This window comes from Rhipicephalus sanguineus, chromosome 3 (genome assembly GCF_013339695.2).
Source record: "Rhipicephalus sanguineus isolate Rsan-2018 chromosome 3, BIME_Rsan_1.4, whole genome shotgun sequence".
NCBI classification, from domain to species: domain Eukaryota; kingdom Metazoa; phylum Arthropoda; class Arachnida; order Ixodida; family Ixodidae; genus Rhipicephalus; species Rhipicephalus sanguineus.
In genome coordinates this window covers 152,161,701-152,180,241 of record NC_051178.1, presented here as the reverse complement: position 1 = coordinate 152,180,241, position 18,541 = coordinate 152,161,701, and the positions used below count along the sequence as shown (strand labels likewise).

The 18,541-nt window shown below is 48.0% G+C and overlaps 1 protein-coding gene across 2 annotated transcripts; it reads left to right on the top strand.

The window, feature by feature from the left end:
- The first annotated feature begins 5,223 nt into the window (after positions 1-5,223).
- On the top strand, positions 5,224-18,133 carry LOC119387468 (acidic mammalian chitinase). 2 transcript variants are annotated; one of them, XM_037654859.2, is made up of 8 exons: positions 5,237-5,439; positions 6,520-6,841; positions 7,395-7,521; positions 8,393-8,517; positions 10,270-10,399; positions 12,262-12,429; positions 13,963-14,082; positions 17,638-18,131. In XM_037654859.2, the coding sequence occupies exons 1-8, from the start codon at positions 5,349-5,351 to the stop codon at positions 17,767-17,769; spliced, it is 1,215 nt and encodes a 404-aa protein (XP_037510787.1). In that variant the 5' UTR covers positions 5,237-5,348; the 3' UTR covers positions 17,770-18,131. The 2 variants fall into 2 exon arrangements, with proteins under 2 accessions (XP_049269476.1, XP_037510787.1); XM_049413519.1 differs by lacking the exon at positions 13,963-14,082 and having other exon boundaries at positions 5,224-5,439; positions 17,638-18,133.
- Positions 18,134-18,541: the final 408 nt, after the last annotated feature.

Below are 18,541 nucleotides of genomic sequence, written 5' to 3'. Positions count from 1 at the left end.
CGTGGACCATGGAAGAACTGGGCTCGTCCACGACATGTGCGGACGAGTGTGACCAACGAGCAATGTCAGCTCGTCGACAGTTCTTTTCTCGCACTGGACGAGCGGGCTTCGGTTCGGTACATTGTCAAATGTACAGCGGGAGCAGGAGTGAGTTTCTTTGCATCTAGTAGCTAGAACTTTTGTCAGAAGGGCTCAAGACAACAAAAATGTACGATAGAATTTAACTTATACGCTTGAAGCACCTAATATAATAGTCGGGGATTTACGTCCAAGAACCACGATATGATTATGAGGCACGCCGTAGTGCAGTGCTCCGAAAAGATCAACCCCGCGCGAGTTTCTTCAGCGGGCTCCTAAATCGAAGCACTTCGCCTCTATAGAAATGAGGTCACCACGGCCGGGCTTCGATCCCGCGACCTTTGGGTCCGCAGTCGAGCACCATAACCACTAGGCCACCGTGCAGGATATATTTTAAAAGCACCTGTGCGAGCGAAGCGTGTGATCGGATTGTTCGCGATGTAGTTTAAAAGGGTGAAAACTTGAGCTTGGTGGCTTGGCTTCATAGCAGAGAACAGCGCAGATACACGAGGCAAGAGTCCTGTCAGTCTCTCTTGTCTCGTGTATCTGTGCTGTTCCCTGCTATGATCGCGATGTAGTGGCAAGTTACAACTCCTTTTTCACTCGTTTTCTTATGTACGGCACCTATTCTGTCGCTTTCGCGAAGTTTTTTCGAACGCTGGGCACATTCGACTCGCAATGCTCCCTGTGCACTCAACCGACGTTATCAAAGCATCTCGGCTGCGCCACTGGGAATCTCATTCGATACCACTTCTGTTCGAGTGTGCACTTTTAGCGCTTATCGCATCAGTTGGCACAGGGAGCTTGGATAGACAAGAGCTAAAGAAACGTACAATGTTCCCTCTCTCACCTCCACATATTTCTAGTTTTGAGAACGACTCTCAGCATGCCGGTGGACTTATTCGTTGCCTCTTCTAAACATCTTTCATGAGTACGAAATATTATAGAGAGCTTTTCAATGAATTTCAATCTTGTAAATATCGATTCTATTTGACTTATTCAGGAGCATATAACACATTAAATATACACTGGTGTTTGGACCCGTAGTTTTATCGATTTGTCCGCGGTCTGCACAAGCTCGTACAAGGCGCATTGTTACTACATATTTTTTTTTATTTCTTTGGCTTGCATCTTCGCGCACAGTACTTTCAAAGAACTTAAAGAAAATAATAATTTCTGGGATTTTATAAGCCAATACCTCAGTATAACTATGAGGCACGCCGCAGTCTCAGACTCCGGATTACCACGCGTGCACCTAAGTACACGGGTGTTGTTGCGATTCACCCCCATTGAAATGCGGCCACCGTGGCCGGGAATCAAACGCGCATCCTGGAGCTTCGCAGCGCGACATCGCATACATGCTAAGCTACACCGACGGGTAAAAGCTTTTGAGGAAAGCTGCTTTCGTGCCCCTCTTGAAGCGCTTGAGCGGTCGGTATAACCTTATTTTCTTTCCCCTCTGCGGCCAGCTCAGCTCCCCCCAACAGGTGCAGTCCGACGGTGTGTCGCAGTGGTCCAAGACGACGATCGTGTCGCCTCAGGCTCCCGTCGACGCGGCGGTCATCGTGGCTCACGCGGACGGCCTTCGGCTGTGGCAGTGCTACCCGTCCGGCCGAGCCGCGCGGCTGCTGCCCTGGACGCTCGTGGCCGCCAGCATGTTCCTGTCCACGCCCGTGGTGTGCGTGTGCGCGGCCTGCTACGACTTCGGCACGTGTGTCAGCTGGATTCTCACGCTGGCCGCCACGGCGGCGCTCACGTGCTTCGTCCTCGAGCCAGCCAAGGCGCTGCTCATCGCCTTCTTCTTCAGGGACTTCTGATGAGCGGTCGACAAGATACAGTATAGGCCGTCCTAGATCGGACGATAGATATGATATAGGTGTGCTGTTGTCTTCCTATGAAAACTGACGGCGTCTTTCTCGCCGAAGCAATTTCTTCGAACTGTTTCGTTGGTATTTTTGCGCCACTGTATCGAACGACTTGAAAGAAAAGTGCTTCGTATACAACGGGACACGAGACAAATGGACGCACACGGGCAGCTCATTCATGTCGTCCGATTCATGTGTCCATGCGTGTCGCATAATTATGTTCAATTTTTAGCACTATAGGTGTACTTACATCAACTGGTTTAAATGAGCACCACTTTTTGATTGATGTTCCTCACGCATATAGCTTTTTTTTCGACTTTCTGACCGACCCTTTGATATCCTGCGCTTCTCATGCACAGTTGTGGACTTAACCATACCCTGTATTGTGCGCACTTGGTGGGCACTTGTCGATTTACTGTTCCTGCTTTTTGTACGACGTTATATACGCCACAAAGGCAAACTTACAAATTATATCGTGTATTGGACTACTGAACTTATGCTTATACAGTGAAATCGGGGTAGGGAGGTAAGGCTTCTGCGACAACTTATTTGCAAGTGGTAAAGGTTCCTTAGCGGCGCATTAGGCATGCAGTGATTCCATTTCAGTGGTTACGAAAGTCAGTCGTGTGGCGTTCGAACGAAAGCAAGCGCTATAATACGCCGTACGCGACACACGCGCACGATGTCTCGCAAATATGCAGCGGACGTTACGAGACTGCGTGGGTTAAAGCAACGCTGGGAATAGAGAGACACTTCAGTGGAGGTCTTCGGTTTTGTATTGAGGCAGAATGATCAGAATTGCAAAGTCTTGTCACCAAGAGAGAGTGATCGTCGAACACGATAAACTTAAATTCTGTGGTTTTACATGCAAAGCACAAATACTAATAATGAGTCACGCAGCGCACGACATACGCCTATAGGGCAAATCTTGTACGAGGCCCTGATTAAATTAGACAACTCGTGGTTCCGTAACGTCAACTTATCTCAATGTACACGAAGGTATTAGTGTTCCGCCCCAGACGAAATGCGGCAGCCGTGGTCTTCATTGAACCCACGGCCTCGAGTTCAATAACCTTTGATTTCTCTCTAATGGTCCTGGGGCATAACATATAGGGGAAGCGTGAAAATATGTAAAACATCATATCGACAAAATGCAATAATTTTCACCAAGAAATACAGCTACAACGTAGTAAGAGCAACAAAAATATATAACAAACAAGCAGTAACGGCATTGTTAAGAGCTTAGCCAAAGAAGTTTAGTAGAAGACCACAGTGCAGAAGCTCGGGTTTGTGAAACGGAAGCTTGGCATCTGGCTGAACGTTGCATGAGCCTGTAACGAAACCCAGGCAGTTTCCAAGGACGATAACATTTCTTCACTCCCTGGATGTGTGCATGAGTTTCTTTCATGCCGTTAAGTAACATCCTGTCGGAAGACAAATCCACAGATCAGCTACAATCACATGTAATATGAGCGGGGTGTTGAAAGCAGATCTAGCAATCTGCTTACAACACCCCATCCATACCACACGCTCTCCGATTCGCGACAGTTAGCCAACTCGAACAAACTTCAGTAAGGTCCTCGTGATATTTGTGCGTGAAACTACTGTGGCAACATCACCACGTGTTTTCTGAACGCTGCGCTTCCTATCGGCACGCTGTTGACAAACGCGCATTCCTTTCTCGCGCACTCTCACGTCATGTGAGCGGCCAGATGACGTCACGGAGGGGGGGGGGGGGTTATCGCCCGCAAACACAACCGATTACCCGGAGAAACAATGTTCGCGTATACACGCTGATATGCTTACGCGCTATCGAGCGCGCGGCGGTCGCTTAAAACACGGCAACGACATAAAAAAGGAGACTTTGGGGGCACAATGATAACTTGCGGCAGCTGTAACAGCATCCAGCGTCTGGTGGAGGCCAGTCGCATTGTTTCTTTGACAGGTAACGAGGCGTATTAGTGACGTGTCAAAATGCTCCTTACATTCGGTTATAGAAGAACCGGTACGTCTGGCGCTGTATAATAATAATTTCTGGACTTCTACGTGCGAAAATTACGATATGATTACGAGGCACGCCGTAATGGTATTTCCAGATTTATCCAGACAACCTGGGGTTATCTGGCGTGTACCTAAACCTGAGCTCATGGGTGTACTTTGCTTTTCGCTCCCATCAAAATCTTCAGCTAAGCTCTAGGGCCGGGTATCGAACCCGCGCCCTAGAGCTTTGGCATAACATGGCAGGCGGGTTTTGGCATTATGCGGTCGAAAACAAAATTGTTAGTATCGGTGATATGAAGCGCGTCATTAAAACGGGACACACAGCACTAAAGATCCCAAACGTAAAGTGAAAGAAAATTTAAAGGGACACTCAAGAGGAAAACGATTTTGCTATTATTAGTAAATTACTCTTTCATAATTCCAAATTGCCGCGCTTGCCGCGAGAAGGCGCTTGTTAAGCGAAAATGCGGGTGGCGACGCTACCCTGAAGTTCCCGTACCAACCGTCGTGACGTCATAGGTTCTGACAGCGTCTACTAGTGCCTGCGTAGTTCCTAATCGGTAAATATGAGAAACGTTGACCTCTGTGGGGGTCATAGACTTAACATACCAAGGAAACTTAGTTGAGCCGATGTCGCCGAAATACTGCAAATACTTTGAAATCGTGACGTCACGCGCGGATATTTCGGCGCGAAATTAAAAAATGGAACTTCGACCCTGATTTGACTCCTCTATTAATAAACTTATGATGGTGACATTAGCCACATTTGAGTTCTCAGAAAACACTTCATCAATCTAAACCGACTCATTGTTTCACTTTACTGTCCCTTTAACATGCACGTGGTGCGTAAAGAACTAACGAGCTGCAAACGTTTGCCCCTTGTCAAGTAAATAATGTCGCTTAACTGTGCAGTTGTGTGGCACGGATTACGGTGATGAAATTGATGCACTGTTATTAAATAAAGCACACCTCTCAGTACGTCAGCTTTTTAAAAATATTTCGCAGTGGAACAGTTATCATTCTCTGTGGCAAATACAACGATATACCGTTGAGATATATTAGTAGCGCTCCCTCGCACATGGACGGTTGGTCGCATTCAAGCGAAAGCGCGAGACGTGACGCGTATTGTTTGTACTACATCTCACGGCGCAAGCAGAAGCCAGCCGCAGAAAGGACGGACGTCACCCGCGGTATCGCCGATCGAGTTTCACGAGCCCGCGCCGTTATCGTTTTCTGACTCTCCTCTGAGCGAACCTCTGCGTCGTCAGACGAGGGGTGCTTGGCCCGAGTGAAACACGTTCCATAGCGACGCATACGGCGCACGGGAGGACGCATACGTGCGTTTGAGAAAGCGGATAAGCACGGATAAACACGGGAGCGGAGTCACGGATAAACAACGCTAGCATGGGGTGGACATGCGTCGCACACGCAGCCCTAATATGGGCTCTTATTCTCAGCGTGGCTGCTACAGCCGAAGAGGATAGATCTAACAGAGGTGAGCGTTTATCACGTTTCCATTGAGCCGGTATTCTCCGTAAGGTGCTGACATTGCGGAGTCATGCTTAGTGTTGGCGCTTCTCCTTCCGTGCATATGTACGACAGTCCTTGCAAAACGGAGCTTTCTTCAGCAGCGATGCAATTACATAATGCGTATGAACGAAACAACTCGGCTATTATTCCTGCTTTTGAAAGAAATTAAGTCGTGCAAACACGGACTCAAGTGACAGGAGGACCGCACAACACACGCGTTTGCGTTGCCTGAGTCTTTTCTCTTGCTCCTGTTTTTATATGCGTTATTTTCTTCTCCCGTCGTTTGTATTGTATTTTCTTCTCCTATTGCTCCTGTCGTTTAAAATTTATCTTTTCATCGTACGATTGGTTTCGTTATTCTCACGAGGTTGTCAAAGGCACGCGTAATATAATTTTAAAGCAGCCAGGAATGAAGGGTCACGTTTTCTTTTCTCTGTTTTTGTCTTTTATCGTGCAAACTTATCTTTCAGCTTAGTGAGTTCAAGTCAATATGCGACAGCTGAAATACAGAGAAGGTCACTGAAGACGCGCAATAATTCTCAATTTGAAATACGAGACCGCTCTTGCGCCCATAAAATAAACCAGTCGTGTAATAAAATTCTCAAAAGGCAGTTGCTCTCTCTGTAAGCCAAAGAAAATGGAGAGAGTTCAAGATTGTATCCGTGCGGCGAAAGTGGTATAGAGGGTTTATTAATGCTGAAGCACTGTTTGCGTCTATTCTTCGTATATGAAGCCGCTTAACATGGCTGCATAAAAGCGTATTTTGTCAGTATCAGTGCATATAGGTACGTGCGAAAAAGCCCTCAGGCACGACAGCTCTTCAGAACAACCAATGAACTGTTTCAGGACATTGAACACCTCAATATGCATTAATTTTCGGCGCATATAGTACCGAGTCCACACGAACTGTCAAGCCTTGAAAACATTTTTTCCATGAAAATAGGTGCGTGTGATAATATAGCTCACCACTACGACAACCCTTAAAAAAATCTAATGTAGGCTTTCAGGGCGTTTAGCTCCTCAACCTTGCATTCGACTTGTGCAGTATCAGGCCCATACGAGCTGCCCAGCCGTGTTCCGGCGTGGCGGGGGCCGGCGGCTAAGAAGCGTGTCTGCTACTACGTCCTGCCGTCAACGTTGAACCCGGGCCCTTCGATGGCCGAACTGTGCACGCACCTGTTGTGCGGATTCGCCGCCGTACGTGACGACGCATTAGTGCCGCAGCGTCCGGAGGACACGATCCAGTACAGGCGCCTGGTGGCTCTCAAGATCGCCAATCCATCGCTAAGGGTGATGCTGTCCGTCGGAGCGACAGGCTCCAAGGGAGTTTTCAGCGCTGTCATCGCTTCGTCGGATGCAAGGAAAAAGTACGAGTTCTTTCCTGGTTGGCTCTTCTCTTGAGCCTATAAGGTTTTATTTTGTCCTTATAGTATATTACCTGTAGAAACAGCGCAGTCGTGAACAGCGGTAGGAGTGCAAGAAGCCTCGTCTTGAGGCATTTTGATCAACTACAACCCAGAAAGGCTTTTACGCTTTGTTCGTAACATTCTCTTAGAAGGAAAATTTCGAAGAACAAAAGAGACTCCATATATGCACTTATGATTTGGCGACCCCGTTGTCTGCTCAGAGTGGTGACCCTGACGTATACTGATTTGCGAGAGGTAACTTTCTATATTTGAACGTTTGGTGTTACGAAGACTTACGTGCACGGCAACTGCGTTCAGCCACTATGGCGTCGTGAATGTAATTTCAGTGTTCCCTTTCATATTGTTCACTACTGTACGCACGTACATACATACATATACGTCATATAAGTACAGCTGTTGCACTTGAGCCATGGACATGCGGCACGGTCGCAAGTGCGCGGCTCGCACAAATATAGATTCCCCACAGAGTTCTAACACATCTTTCCTCGAACAGGTTTATAGCATCCGTCATAGCGGTCCTTCGCGAGTACGGATTCGACGGCATCGACTTCGACTGGGAATTTCCGGGACAGGGAGCTCCGCCGGAAGAAGACCGGAAGAACTTTGACGTCTTTCTCAAGGTGAAATCTTCCGGCACTTCCTCCGTTGTGCATTTACGGAAGTCCGCTGATGATGGTGCTGCTGCTGTTGACATCCACCCAATGCTCTTTAATGTTGCCATACAACAGTGGCAATGAATTTGCATTGCATAGAGCCCAGAAAGGATGGGTCAAGCACAGCACCGATTCACGAAAGATAACACACACGCCCACATAGGTGGAAGTGTCATTTCTAATGAAGATACACTAAAGTTTGATGTTAAGATATGCTAAGTTAATTACACTTCTGAACTAAAAGAAAGATAGTTCGTGCAGCCCGAAAGAAATGCAAGAACAAAAGACCTTGGAATGTAATAACGAAATCCTTGTAACAGCTCGCTAAAACTCGTGAATTCCTAGAACGTCTACTTACGTTCATATTTATCTGTTCATTTGTAATCAACTTCTACGCTTCAATCCAAACGAATGGAACATTGACTGCTATTTTTACCTGTCACAGTTTCAAAGAAGCATGCTCATTTCTTCAAGTATACTTGTAATTTGTGACGAGTTAATAATGCAGTACAGGTTGCGCGCCCACAAAAACACACATATCCCTAAGCTCCGCGTTCTAAAACATAGCTTCCACGCAACACCAATAATCAAGGTTAGCCTGAGCCGTCAGATCACATAAATGAGCGACTGTGATCGTCGGCCGCATCTGCATAAATTATCCAAGTTGCTCAGCGGAATGTTTGCCACTAATGCTCTTAGGCTGCCATCGACTATTGCAATTGACGTTCCTATTGAGCGAAAGCATATATATACAGTAACAATACTTCAACACTTGGCCAATTTGGCGTTGTTTATTGGTGCCCATTTGTGTGGCCTTCAATGAGAGTCTCATTTCCAGGAAGTCCGTGAGTCCTTCAAGAACGAGTCGCATGCAACTCACCGCAATGAACTGTTGCTGTCAGTGGCTGTGGCAGCCACGGCGCAGCTCATTCAGCAAGGCTATGATGCGAGAGCCATCTCGCGGTGAGTTTTGCCTGTGTGAAGGCGGTCAGCACTTTTTAAATGCGAATGCATTTCTTAGTCGGGCTATGTGAGGCATCCGGCGTTGTCCGCGCGCCGGCAGGTGTTATCTCTCCGCTCTCACTCCCTCTCCCATAGCAACAGCTGCGGGCGCGCGCGCTTATCCTCGCCCTTAGCAACCGGAGCATGTGGTGCGAGAGAGTGTAGGAGAGGGTAGGCGCAGTGCTTCGCCGCTCCTTCTCTCGCCGTTCGCTCTCTCTCCTCCCTGCGCCCCACTCTCCCGTCCGCTCGCGCCTCACTCTCGACCGTTCGCTGGCTGGGCGCCTCTCAAGAACGTCCGGAAATGTGTGCTCGAGACGCCGCTGTGAAACGCCAACGGCGACCGCAAGGCTGAGATTATGGCCGTCAGGTACAATGACAACACAAACAGGTGCTGATGAATGTGTAAATAAATGGTTACGGTACAAATCCTCGTCTCGTCATTAATTTACGCCATTAAACTTACTACGCCGTGTACTCACGGCGCAAGAAATGCATTCGCATTTCCTCACGATTTCCTTCGGGGAGGTGGGGGCATTTTTTTGTGTAGTATTTATATGTATGCGTTAGGGAAGCGATAGAAAGTGGGATAGCGTTAACGATATGAAAATAAATAAATATTATTGAAAACACCAAATTTACCTAAGGAACGCGAAAGTATGTATGTATGTATGTATGTATGTATGTATGTATGTATGTATGTATGTATGTATGTATGTATGTATGTATGTATGTATGTATGTATGTATGTATGTATGTATGTATGTATGTATGTATGTGCATGAGTTATTTGGTAGAGGGGAGGGCCGGGCGGTTTGATCTGGCTGATAAAAACGAGAAACAGGCAAAATTCAACACCGTTTCTACTACCCTCATCCCAGTGTGAGCAGCACGCGTACACAGCACCAGTGGCATAGCCAGGGGATGGCAGACCGGGCACATGCCCCTCCCGAAATTTCTTTCTGCCATGGGACACGGAGCGCAAAATTACACTCGGCCACACTTGCCTGTCCGGCAGCCGCTTCGGATAAGAGACGTGCCCCCACCGAAACAAATTTCTGCTTACGCCACTGCCCCGCAAGCGTTATTGGGTCTGTAGCTGTCGATCATCATATCCCCCTCCTCCTTCCTTTCCGGTATTATTTTGCGTATCGCATGTGGCGCATTAAAAAAAGAAAATAAATTTCGATATCTTACGTGCCAAAACCACGAACTCAGGCTGAATCATGCACTTTACACAAAGGGGGTCTCCGAACTAGCTATGGCAATGTGGGTTTCTTTACCGTGTATCCACATCTAAGTACACGAGCGTTTTTACATTTCGCCACCGTCAAAATGCTGCCGCCGCGGCAGGAATCGAACCCACGACCTGAAGCCACTTAGGCGGGCTCATGTGGTGTGTAGTGTGTTCGGCAAGGCAGTTCTCCGAAAGCCGGTAAGATGTGGTATATACGGTTCACGAAAGGGAAAACTGGCTCGTATGTAGTATGATGCTATTCACAGGACATTTTTGTACGAATTTATCAGAAGTGAAGCTTCTGAGATGATGGAAAATTCGTCCTGGTCCGGGAAAGCTTTCTCTGCGAGAAATCCCTACCGGTTTCTTTTGTTGCTGCAAACGCGCAGATGAATATTTTCACTTTCAAGCGCGTCTTTGTATAATTGCGTATACATGACCACGGTCCCCGACGCTGTCCTTCTTGCTCCGCCATGCAGGTACGCTGACTTCATCAATTTGATGGCCTATGACTACCACATGTACAAGCCCTACCTGCCGTTCACGGGTCACAACAGTCCCTTGTTCAAACGCAAAGTGGAAGAGGGCATTTTCTCTACTCTTCACGTGGTGAGTCATTCTCCAGGTAATGCCCGCATGCCCCTTCCGCCATTGCGACTTTCACAGTTGAATGAAAACGACGTATTTGTGGGACGTTGCTGATATATCTTAATGATCATAACAATAAGGAATTTGCGGAATCGAAGGAGTCCAGCGTAGAGACTCCGCGGCGACGTACTTTTCGAACATAACCCAATTTTCCTACATAATTGCTTATTTGCTTTCGGTGTTTCGCGCCAGGGTTACGCGGTTTACGGCTCTTACTGGCCAGCCGCTCTCACTTATAAGACTGCTAGCCATCCCGGGTATATATGTAGCAGGCGCCTGTAGTACACGAAGTGACCCAGAGTATACTGAATACTTTCCGAGCACGGACTGACCTAAAGTCTTTAGACTTACCGGCTTATAGCGCCGCATCGTAACTGCGCGCACCCCTCCCATATGGCAAACTGCGAGGGGGCACACCTGATAAGGCGCAGCGTATGTCAGCCCTGATAAGTAAATGTTTACTTCAAGTATCAGTAGCTGAACTTGTGATATAATAATTGCTGGTGTTTTACATCCCAGACCAGGATATGATTATGAGGGACGCCGCAGTGGAAGACTCCGCAAACCTTGACCCGTGTACTTGGGCGAAGGCCAAGGATTCCGCCTCCATCGTCTCTAGCCTTTCGTCTCCATTGAAATGTGGCCGCTGTGGCCGGTATTCGATCCCACGACCTTCGGATCAGAAGTCGAGCACCGTAAGCAGATCACCGTAGAGGGTTAGCTGATCTTGTGCAGTAGCAGTATACCTGATAAGAAAATCAATCGAGGAGCGCAGCAAGACATAAAAGAACCTTCGTCGATCCGTTCGTACATACGAACCAGTTTAGCTGAAAGACTGTAATTAGACTCAACGCGTACGAATGTGCGCACATAAAAACACAAAAATGCAGGCGTCGGCAACCAGATGCACGAACATTGTTCCTTGACACGTAATCGCAAATACTCACCGGCGCAAATTTTAGAAAAACGTGCGTGAAAGCGTCTCACCACATCTTATCAATGACGTCGAGAGTACACTGTTATTTGTCTAATTCTGTCACTGTAACACCACTCTTTATCGGCCAGTTTCGTCGTCCTGTACAACAAACAATACGTATACGGTAACCTTCCTCCAGAGACATAATCGTGCGCAGGATTCCCTGTGAGAGGGGGAAGAGATTCATCACAGCGCCCCCCACCACTCGTTGGTCGAGTCCAAAAGACAACATGCTTCACAATGGACGAGGCAAAAAAGGAAAATGAAGGGATGACATGCTTCTCACAACAGCCTGCTTTTGGTCCCTGGCTTTCCTCAAGTAAAGATGGGAACATCCGGGGCCTTCGGCCGCCATTATCGTCAAAAACATGCTTGGCCATAAATGAGTAAACATTTGGGGCAGACTGTGCGCCCCCCTCCTAGGTGATTAGGGGGAGCGGCCGCCCCCCTTGCCCCCCTCGTGCGCACGCCTGTCCAGTGATATAGTTCATCTGCCGTACAGTAACTTACCGGATATATATATATATATATATATATATATATATATATATATATATATATATATATATATATATGCTGTCGCGCTGCTAAGCTCGAGGACAAAGGTTCACTTGTCGGCCACGGCGGCCGTATTTTGAAGGGGGCGTAACGCAAGAACACCCGTTTACATAGATGTATACGCGCACGTTAAAAAACCCGAGGCGGTCATAATTAATTAGGAGTCCCCCAACTATGGCGTGTCTCGTAGTCATACGATTTCGGTACTTAGAGATCCAGAATGAATTCTTTTTTTTTTTTTTTCCGAAGCTGTGCCCCCAATGACATCGCGAATACGCTTCTTGCGTAGGCCTGGTCGGCGGAGTACTGGGTGGAGCTAGGTGCCGACCGTTCGAAACTGATCGTGGGGCTCCCACTGTACGGGCGCACATACACGCTCCTGCGACCAGAGTCACATGGCTTCGACGCGCCAGCCACGGGCATTGGACCGTGCGATGGCTCCGTCCCCTACCCTTGGGTACGTATACAAACTGCACACATATATGGAGAGAAAAGCAGCAAGGATAAACTGAAGGAAGCTTCGTAACCTAGACGGCGTAAAGGTATATAAATTTATTGAATATAGTGCACTGGAAGTGCATTGATAGTCGAATGGATATTTTTGGCTACAGTCGCAGTTCTCTTAATCTTACCGAATGAGTAATTTTACCATAATGAGAATCCTGCCACAGCCACTCGGGATGTAAGGGGGGATTCCCCTTTCATCCCGACGCAAGCGACGTGGTGTGGCGCCTTGGATTTCTTTCCACCCCCTCTCTCCCCCGTGCGGCGACTTTCCAACATGGTGCGCGTGCTAGGTCACTTGGTTTAGCGTCAAGTGAGACTCGGAACGATTATGTGAATCCTCGCGATCAGTGTCAAAATGCAGCCAGTTGGCCCAATGACCGGCTGCATCTTGTTTTTGACATGTAGTATAGTATACTGCTGCAGAATGAACCTTGCGTAAAAAAAACTTCCAAATTTTGATCACAACTGCTTTTTGAACGAAGAAACAGTGCTAGAACAGGACGAAGACGAGAGGACACAAACGTGTTTGTGTCCTCTCGTCTTCGTCCTGATAAGAGGTCCGTAGCCTCTGATAAGAGGTCGCTTAAACTTCTTCACTCGCTGTCATTGGTCGGCACGGCAGACTCGCCAAATTCTTTACTGCGGGCGGCCTCCAGAGTTTGTCCAATTTAGACGCTTCAACTTCAGCGAACGTGACCGGGACGCGACTTAAGCCAATTAAGTACAGCTCTTTCGCTGTCCACGTCAGCTCGGCCTCCGGTCACTGAAGCTGGCAATGCGTCGTAGCACGTCGGTCAGTTTCGGATGAAGACGCCCCTTGGAACTCTGAAGTCTTTTTTGTTTTATTTTTTTTTTTTTGGGGGGGGGGGGGTAGCTGCGCAACACAGCAACTAAAAATTGTGTGAAATAGCGCGCAACTGAACAAGCGATGCGAAAACTTCGTTTTGTATTATAGTTGGTTCATTGTACTTGTGTAATACGTGTAAAGCATGCAGGGTAGCGCATTAAAACAGAAGAAAGCAGTACAAGGCACAGATTCCCAAACACATGTTTGCATCAACTAAAAAATAAAACACGTAGACCGTCAACAAACATATTTGCTGTCACAATATGTAAAGTGGCACTGAGTATATCTGCACAATACCACATGTTCGTGCGTGTAGTCGTATGTGTGCGTGAATATATACACATGGAAAATTGAAATTTTCCGCCCCCTACCTACGCCAGTGCACGCTTTACTAATCCACAGCCGTTTTTCCTATCTTTCTTTTTTTTTTGCAATGCACACCCGTACGCACTTCAGACTTGATAAATCTTTGCATAGCACGCCTGCATGAAGGCGTAAATAATTCAGTGTCCCTATATTTTTTCACTGAGTTAGCCATGCATTACTACCAAAAGCATTAGCGGAAGTATAGCTCCGCGCAGGAAGCGGTGTTCGAGTGCAGGACGGATCCTTTTACAATACTGCCATCACACGCAGGTTTGTGAGTTCCTGAAGGACGGTGCCACGTCAGTGTTTGATGACGAAAGTCAGGTCCCTTACGCCTACAAGAATCTCACCTGGGTAGGCTACGACAACGTCGCCAGCATCCGCTCCAAGGTAAAGTGTCAACCGGCACATGCATTTCTGAATGTGTACACATCTGCAATTGTCGTATTTCGCAAGGCTTCTTTTATTGCGATTGCCCAACGTCACCTCAAGTGACAAATGCTGACGATAGCGAAACGATATCCACGTGCTAACAGCGACTATAGAGGTAGAGCGAATGGTAAAAAAGACAACAGCCACAGCCGCTGCATGCCTATCCAATGGCTGTGACACAACTAACAAATTTCGGCCTTTGTACGCCCAGACTAAAATAATGCGTTACGAAAGTTTTTTTACTTACCGGTGTCGGGCTTTACAGGGGTGTGGACGTGCTTGGAAGAGTTTCACACAAACCGCTTTGCTTGCTGGGCAATAACAAAGACAAATTAAGACAACCGTGGTCAGTGCTAAGCTCCGTATATTACAGCCTCTGGAATGCATGTCCGGGTGACACAATACGCGGGCATGTTCGGCCTTTCGAGCACACGATGTCATGACGGCGGCCAGCCGCAATACCGCGTGAAGCAGCAGCGGCCAGCGTGCTTCAGTGGTTGTATATATGTACTAAAATATTCTTACACACTCCGCCGATGAATTGACAGGAATGACATGGCAGTTCAAGCGACGTAAACGTAAGCCTCTATCAGCACCGAATGGTACGTCCACAGGGGACTACATGCGTGAAGTTGCGTACGTGCCGTGTGCAAACGCCTTATCTGATAGGCGCCAGCCGGTTTGTTGGATCATCTGCTGACGCAGCACACTGCGCTGCCCTGCCTTGCGAAACGAAAGAAAGCGAAAGCGAAAGAATACGAAAGAAAGCGAGTATAATTCACCATAGTGAAGGCGAAATGTCGTTGCATCGACCGCACTGACTTGTATGAACCAAAGCATCGAACAAGAGCGATCTCTTTGTATACAGAAGCCGTGATTCGCGACAAGTTCAGCTCGCATCAGCGTGTCGCAGCCGATGCGTGTAAAACGAGGCCATAAGGTACCTGGACATAATCGCAAGCACGCTACATAGCCACGTTCAGGAGCGCTTACCTTGTATACCGTGCCTTGTGTGCGCATTCGTGACTGGCGTGTGCCGCTGTCATTTGGCAGAAGCTATAAACTTCTTGTAGCGATGCCTTCTGTTCGATTCTGTGGTACAGTCTTACCATTAGGCCGGCTCATCCTGTTTATAACGTGGGTAAGCGGCCGTTCTTTGGCCACTGATGAAGCGCTAAAATAAATTGACAGCGGAAAAGGCTTCGCTACCACATGGCGGCCTATTGGGCGCGCATAGTGGAATTCGCCATCTTGTCAGTTCTCATTGGCTCACGGTGTTTCTGCGGTCTCTCTGATTGATTCAAAACGGTTAACATGGTAAAATGTATAGATGAAGGTCTTCCTTTATGGGCGAATGGGTGGTAAAACCAATAGCGCCACGTGTGATTGGTGTCTTTGCAGCTTACACATCCATGGCTGCACGGAGAGCTGATTGATCTATAGCTGACGCTTGCAGGGGGCAATGATTAGTTGATTTATGGTCGCCTGCGCAACCCACTCCGCTGCGCCCACTTCCTGCTATCTCAAGCACCCGACTACGAGCGGGCATGCAACAGTCACTGGAAGTTTCAGAAATACCGCATCCATACAAGCGTACCTGTTTGCTTTTCTCTGTCAGGCTGGCGGTTTGCGTCATCTATATTTTTGGTACATACGCAAAAATCCAAGCTCCATTGTAGTCTTTAATTTCGCGTTCTTTTGCAAAGCCTATTTACGTTCATTTGTACGCATTCCTGCTTTTCGTTTTTGTTTTTTTTTTTTTGCAAACCCGGTGATTAAAAAGAGACCCCAAGCTAGTGTGCGCCAACCTCCCTAATTAAGCAGCTGCTTATTGTTGCTTGTTAGTCCATAGGCGTTGCCTCCAGTATATAGGGTGGCTAGAAATGGGCATTATAGCCACCCTACCTCCGGGGAGGCAATCCTAGAGTTTCCGTATATGGCTCCGGAGCCGACTCCCCCCTCCCCCCCAATTGTTCTCTCTCTCGCTTTTTACACCGAAAGCTGTTATGAGATCATTTCAGCGGCCGTTTTTTTGGCGCCGTAGTTGTCCGCCGCCGCCGCCGGTGTCCGTAACCACTCACTCGATATAAGCAAAAAATTCCAGGATGTAACGAGGTGCGAACCTGGGCCCTTTGCGTGGGAGGCCCAGTATTCAACCTCTGAGCCATACCGGTGCTTGAAACTGCTTTGCAAAAAGGTCCTATACAGGCTTCATGTCGGGAAGGAACCACATTAACATATGCAATATAGCGTGGTAGAAGAGTAAAATAAGCACCAAGCTTCGCACAACGCGAATTCTGTAACCAGGCGTCACACAATGCGAATTGCGCAACGAGTAGGTTGCTGAATGCTTCCAACCCATTACAAAGGGCTCTGCTATAATTCTTCATCGTCATCAGGCACATCATCAACAAAGTGCGCATATTGCCTTACATGCGTTTAGCAGGTACCACGGCTCTCCGTAGAATGACGAAAAATGGCATAGTGCCTGCTTCCCTACTTCTCAAAATATAGCGCAGTGGGTTCCTCGCAAGTGTATTGGTTGCCAAGGAAGCCCATAAGCGCATGATCCATTTCCTCGGGGTCTCAGTAAAGTTCTTCGCCCCCGCCTCCCACTCTCTCTCCCACGTCAACGTATGTTATACAGCATGGCGGGAGAGGGAAATAGCGACCGGGCGTCACCGAATGCAAATTGCATAACTCGTGGGCCGTTTAAAGCTTCCGACCCATTACAAAGGGGTGAGCCATAATTCTGCATCGTCATCAGTCGTCGCTTCAACAAAGTGCACATAATGCCTTAGACGTGTAGCTGGTGCCTCGCTTCTCCGCAGAATGACGAATAATGGCGTAGTAGGTGCTTCCCAACTTCACAAAAATTGTGATTTATGGCGTTATGGGTACCTTGCTAGTGTACTTGTATAAGTAGCCCCAAGAGAGCTTACAACGGGCTCTAGAAACGCCGCTCTTCCAGCTTTCGCTGTGACTGTGCTTAATAGAGGGACCTTAACTGTGCTGCGGTTTCAGCGCAGGCCTGGCAGTTTTTTTTTTTTTTTGGGGGGGGGGGGGGGGAGTGGCTTGTTATGAACCTAAGGCAGCTCCACCACTTTACGGAATTTCGTTTACGTTGTGATCATGTACTATACTTGTGAAATGAACCATAAATGAATTTCCTATTATTAATTACTACAACGACTCATTTGTGCGCTTTTCGAGATGCACAGTGGCACAGTTAGCTCGGCTTCCACACGAAGATACCCTCCCTACCGGAATATGGGAAAGTCTCTGTCGACCGCGCACGCTTTTCGCTGCGTTTCGAAATCCCATCGTTCGGCATTTGAATTGAGAAACCTGGCATTTGAAAATCATGTTCTGACCCATCATACTTCGCTAGCGTGGTGTCTCATTCCTGCTCGAAATCGCTAGAAGAGCGAACCATTCCTGTCAACGCATATATCTCGCAGCACTGCATGATCTTTCCACTAAACTTTAGCGCTCTTTGTTCGCTTATCGCAGGTGGTGTGGGTCGTCGCTCGAGGCTTCGGCGGCGTGATGACCTTCGCGCTCAACGATGACGACGCCGAGAACGAGTGCGGACACGGGCCTTTCCCAATCCACGGCATGATTCGCAACATGCTTTCATCTTGACCCAGAGGATGACACTAGCGGAGCAAAAAAAAAAAAAAGAAAGAAAACACCTGGCAGGAAATGGGGCATCACCGATCGCAAGTGCGCGGCGACATGCGGCGGGCAAACCGCCGTGCTCGGCAGAGATGTTCTCTGGCTCAGCTGGAGAGAAGCGATCATCTCGGCGCGACCATGGATGGGACTAAGCGTGTACACGGAGCCCACTTCCGAAAGCAATCATTCATAGGACAGTGATTACCGAAGACGTCAAACTATGTGTAGTCAAGTGCACCATCCCCACTCGTTTGTCATGAATACAGCTATAGCTCAATATGTTACCAAAGCATACTCGCATGCAGTGGCGTAGCCAGGGGGGGGGGGGGCACACCGGGCGCGTGGCCTCCCCCCCCCCCCCGTAATTTTTTTCTGCTATGTGTTACAGAGCACGAAATGACACTCGGTGCCCCCCCCCTCCCCCCCCCCATGTGCGTCGGCAGGATTTTGCCTTTGGGGGGGGGGGAGTCAAGTGCGCCCCTTTTGCACCCCCGGCCGTAGCCCATGCTCGCATGGTTGGATCCAAGGGAGGTATGTACTTTTCTGTGTTAGTGATTATGAGATGCATATTTTAAATCCAGTATAGGCAATTTTTTTTTTTTGCTTGGTAGGAACTACGTGAAATGGTTCTGTAACCCAGCCGACTGTTACGTCAGAAACAAGCTCAATGCTAGCAATTTGGCTGCATTATCATTGCTGATAAAGCATGTGCTGCACACTGTTGGTAACATGCTTGCTT

Coding starts and splice junctions, on each gene's coding strand:
- LOC119387468 (XM_037654859.2), top strand. CDS start 5,349: ATGGGGTGGACATGCGTCGCACACGCAGCCCTAATATGGGCTCTTATT. Junction 5,440..6,519: donor AGAGGATAGATCTAACAGAG/GTGAGCGTTTAT, acceptor CGACTTGTGCAG/TATCAGGCCCATACGAGCTG. Junction 8,518..10,269: donor GATGCGAGAGCCATCTCGCG/GTGAGTTTTGCC, acceptor TCCGCCATGCAG/GTACGCTGACTTCATCAATT.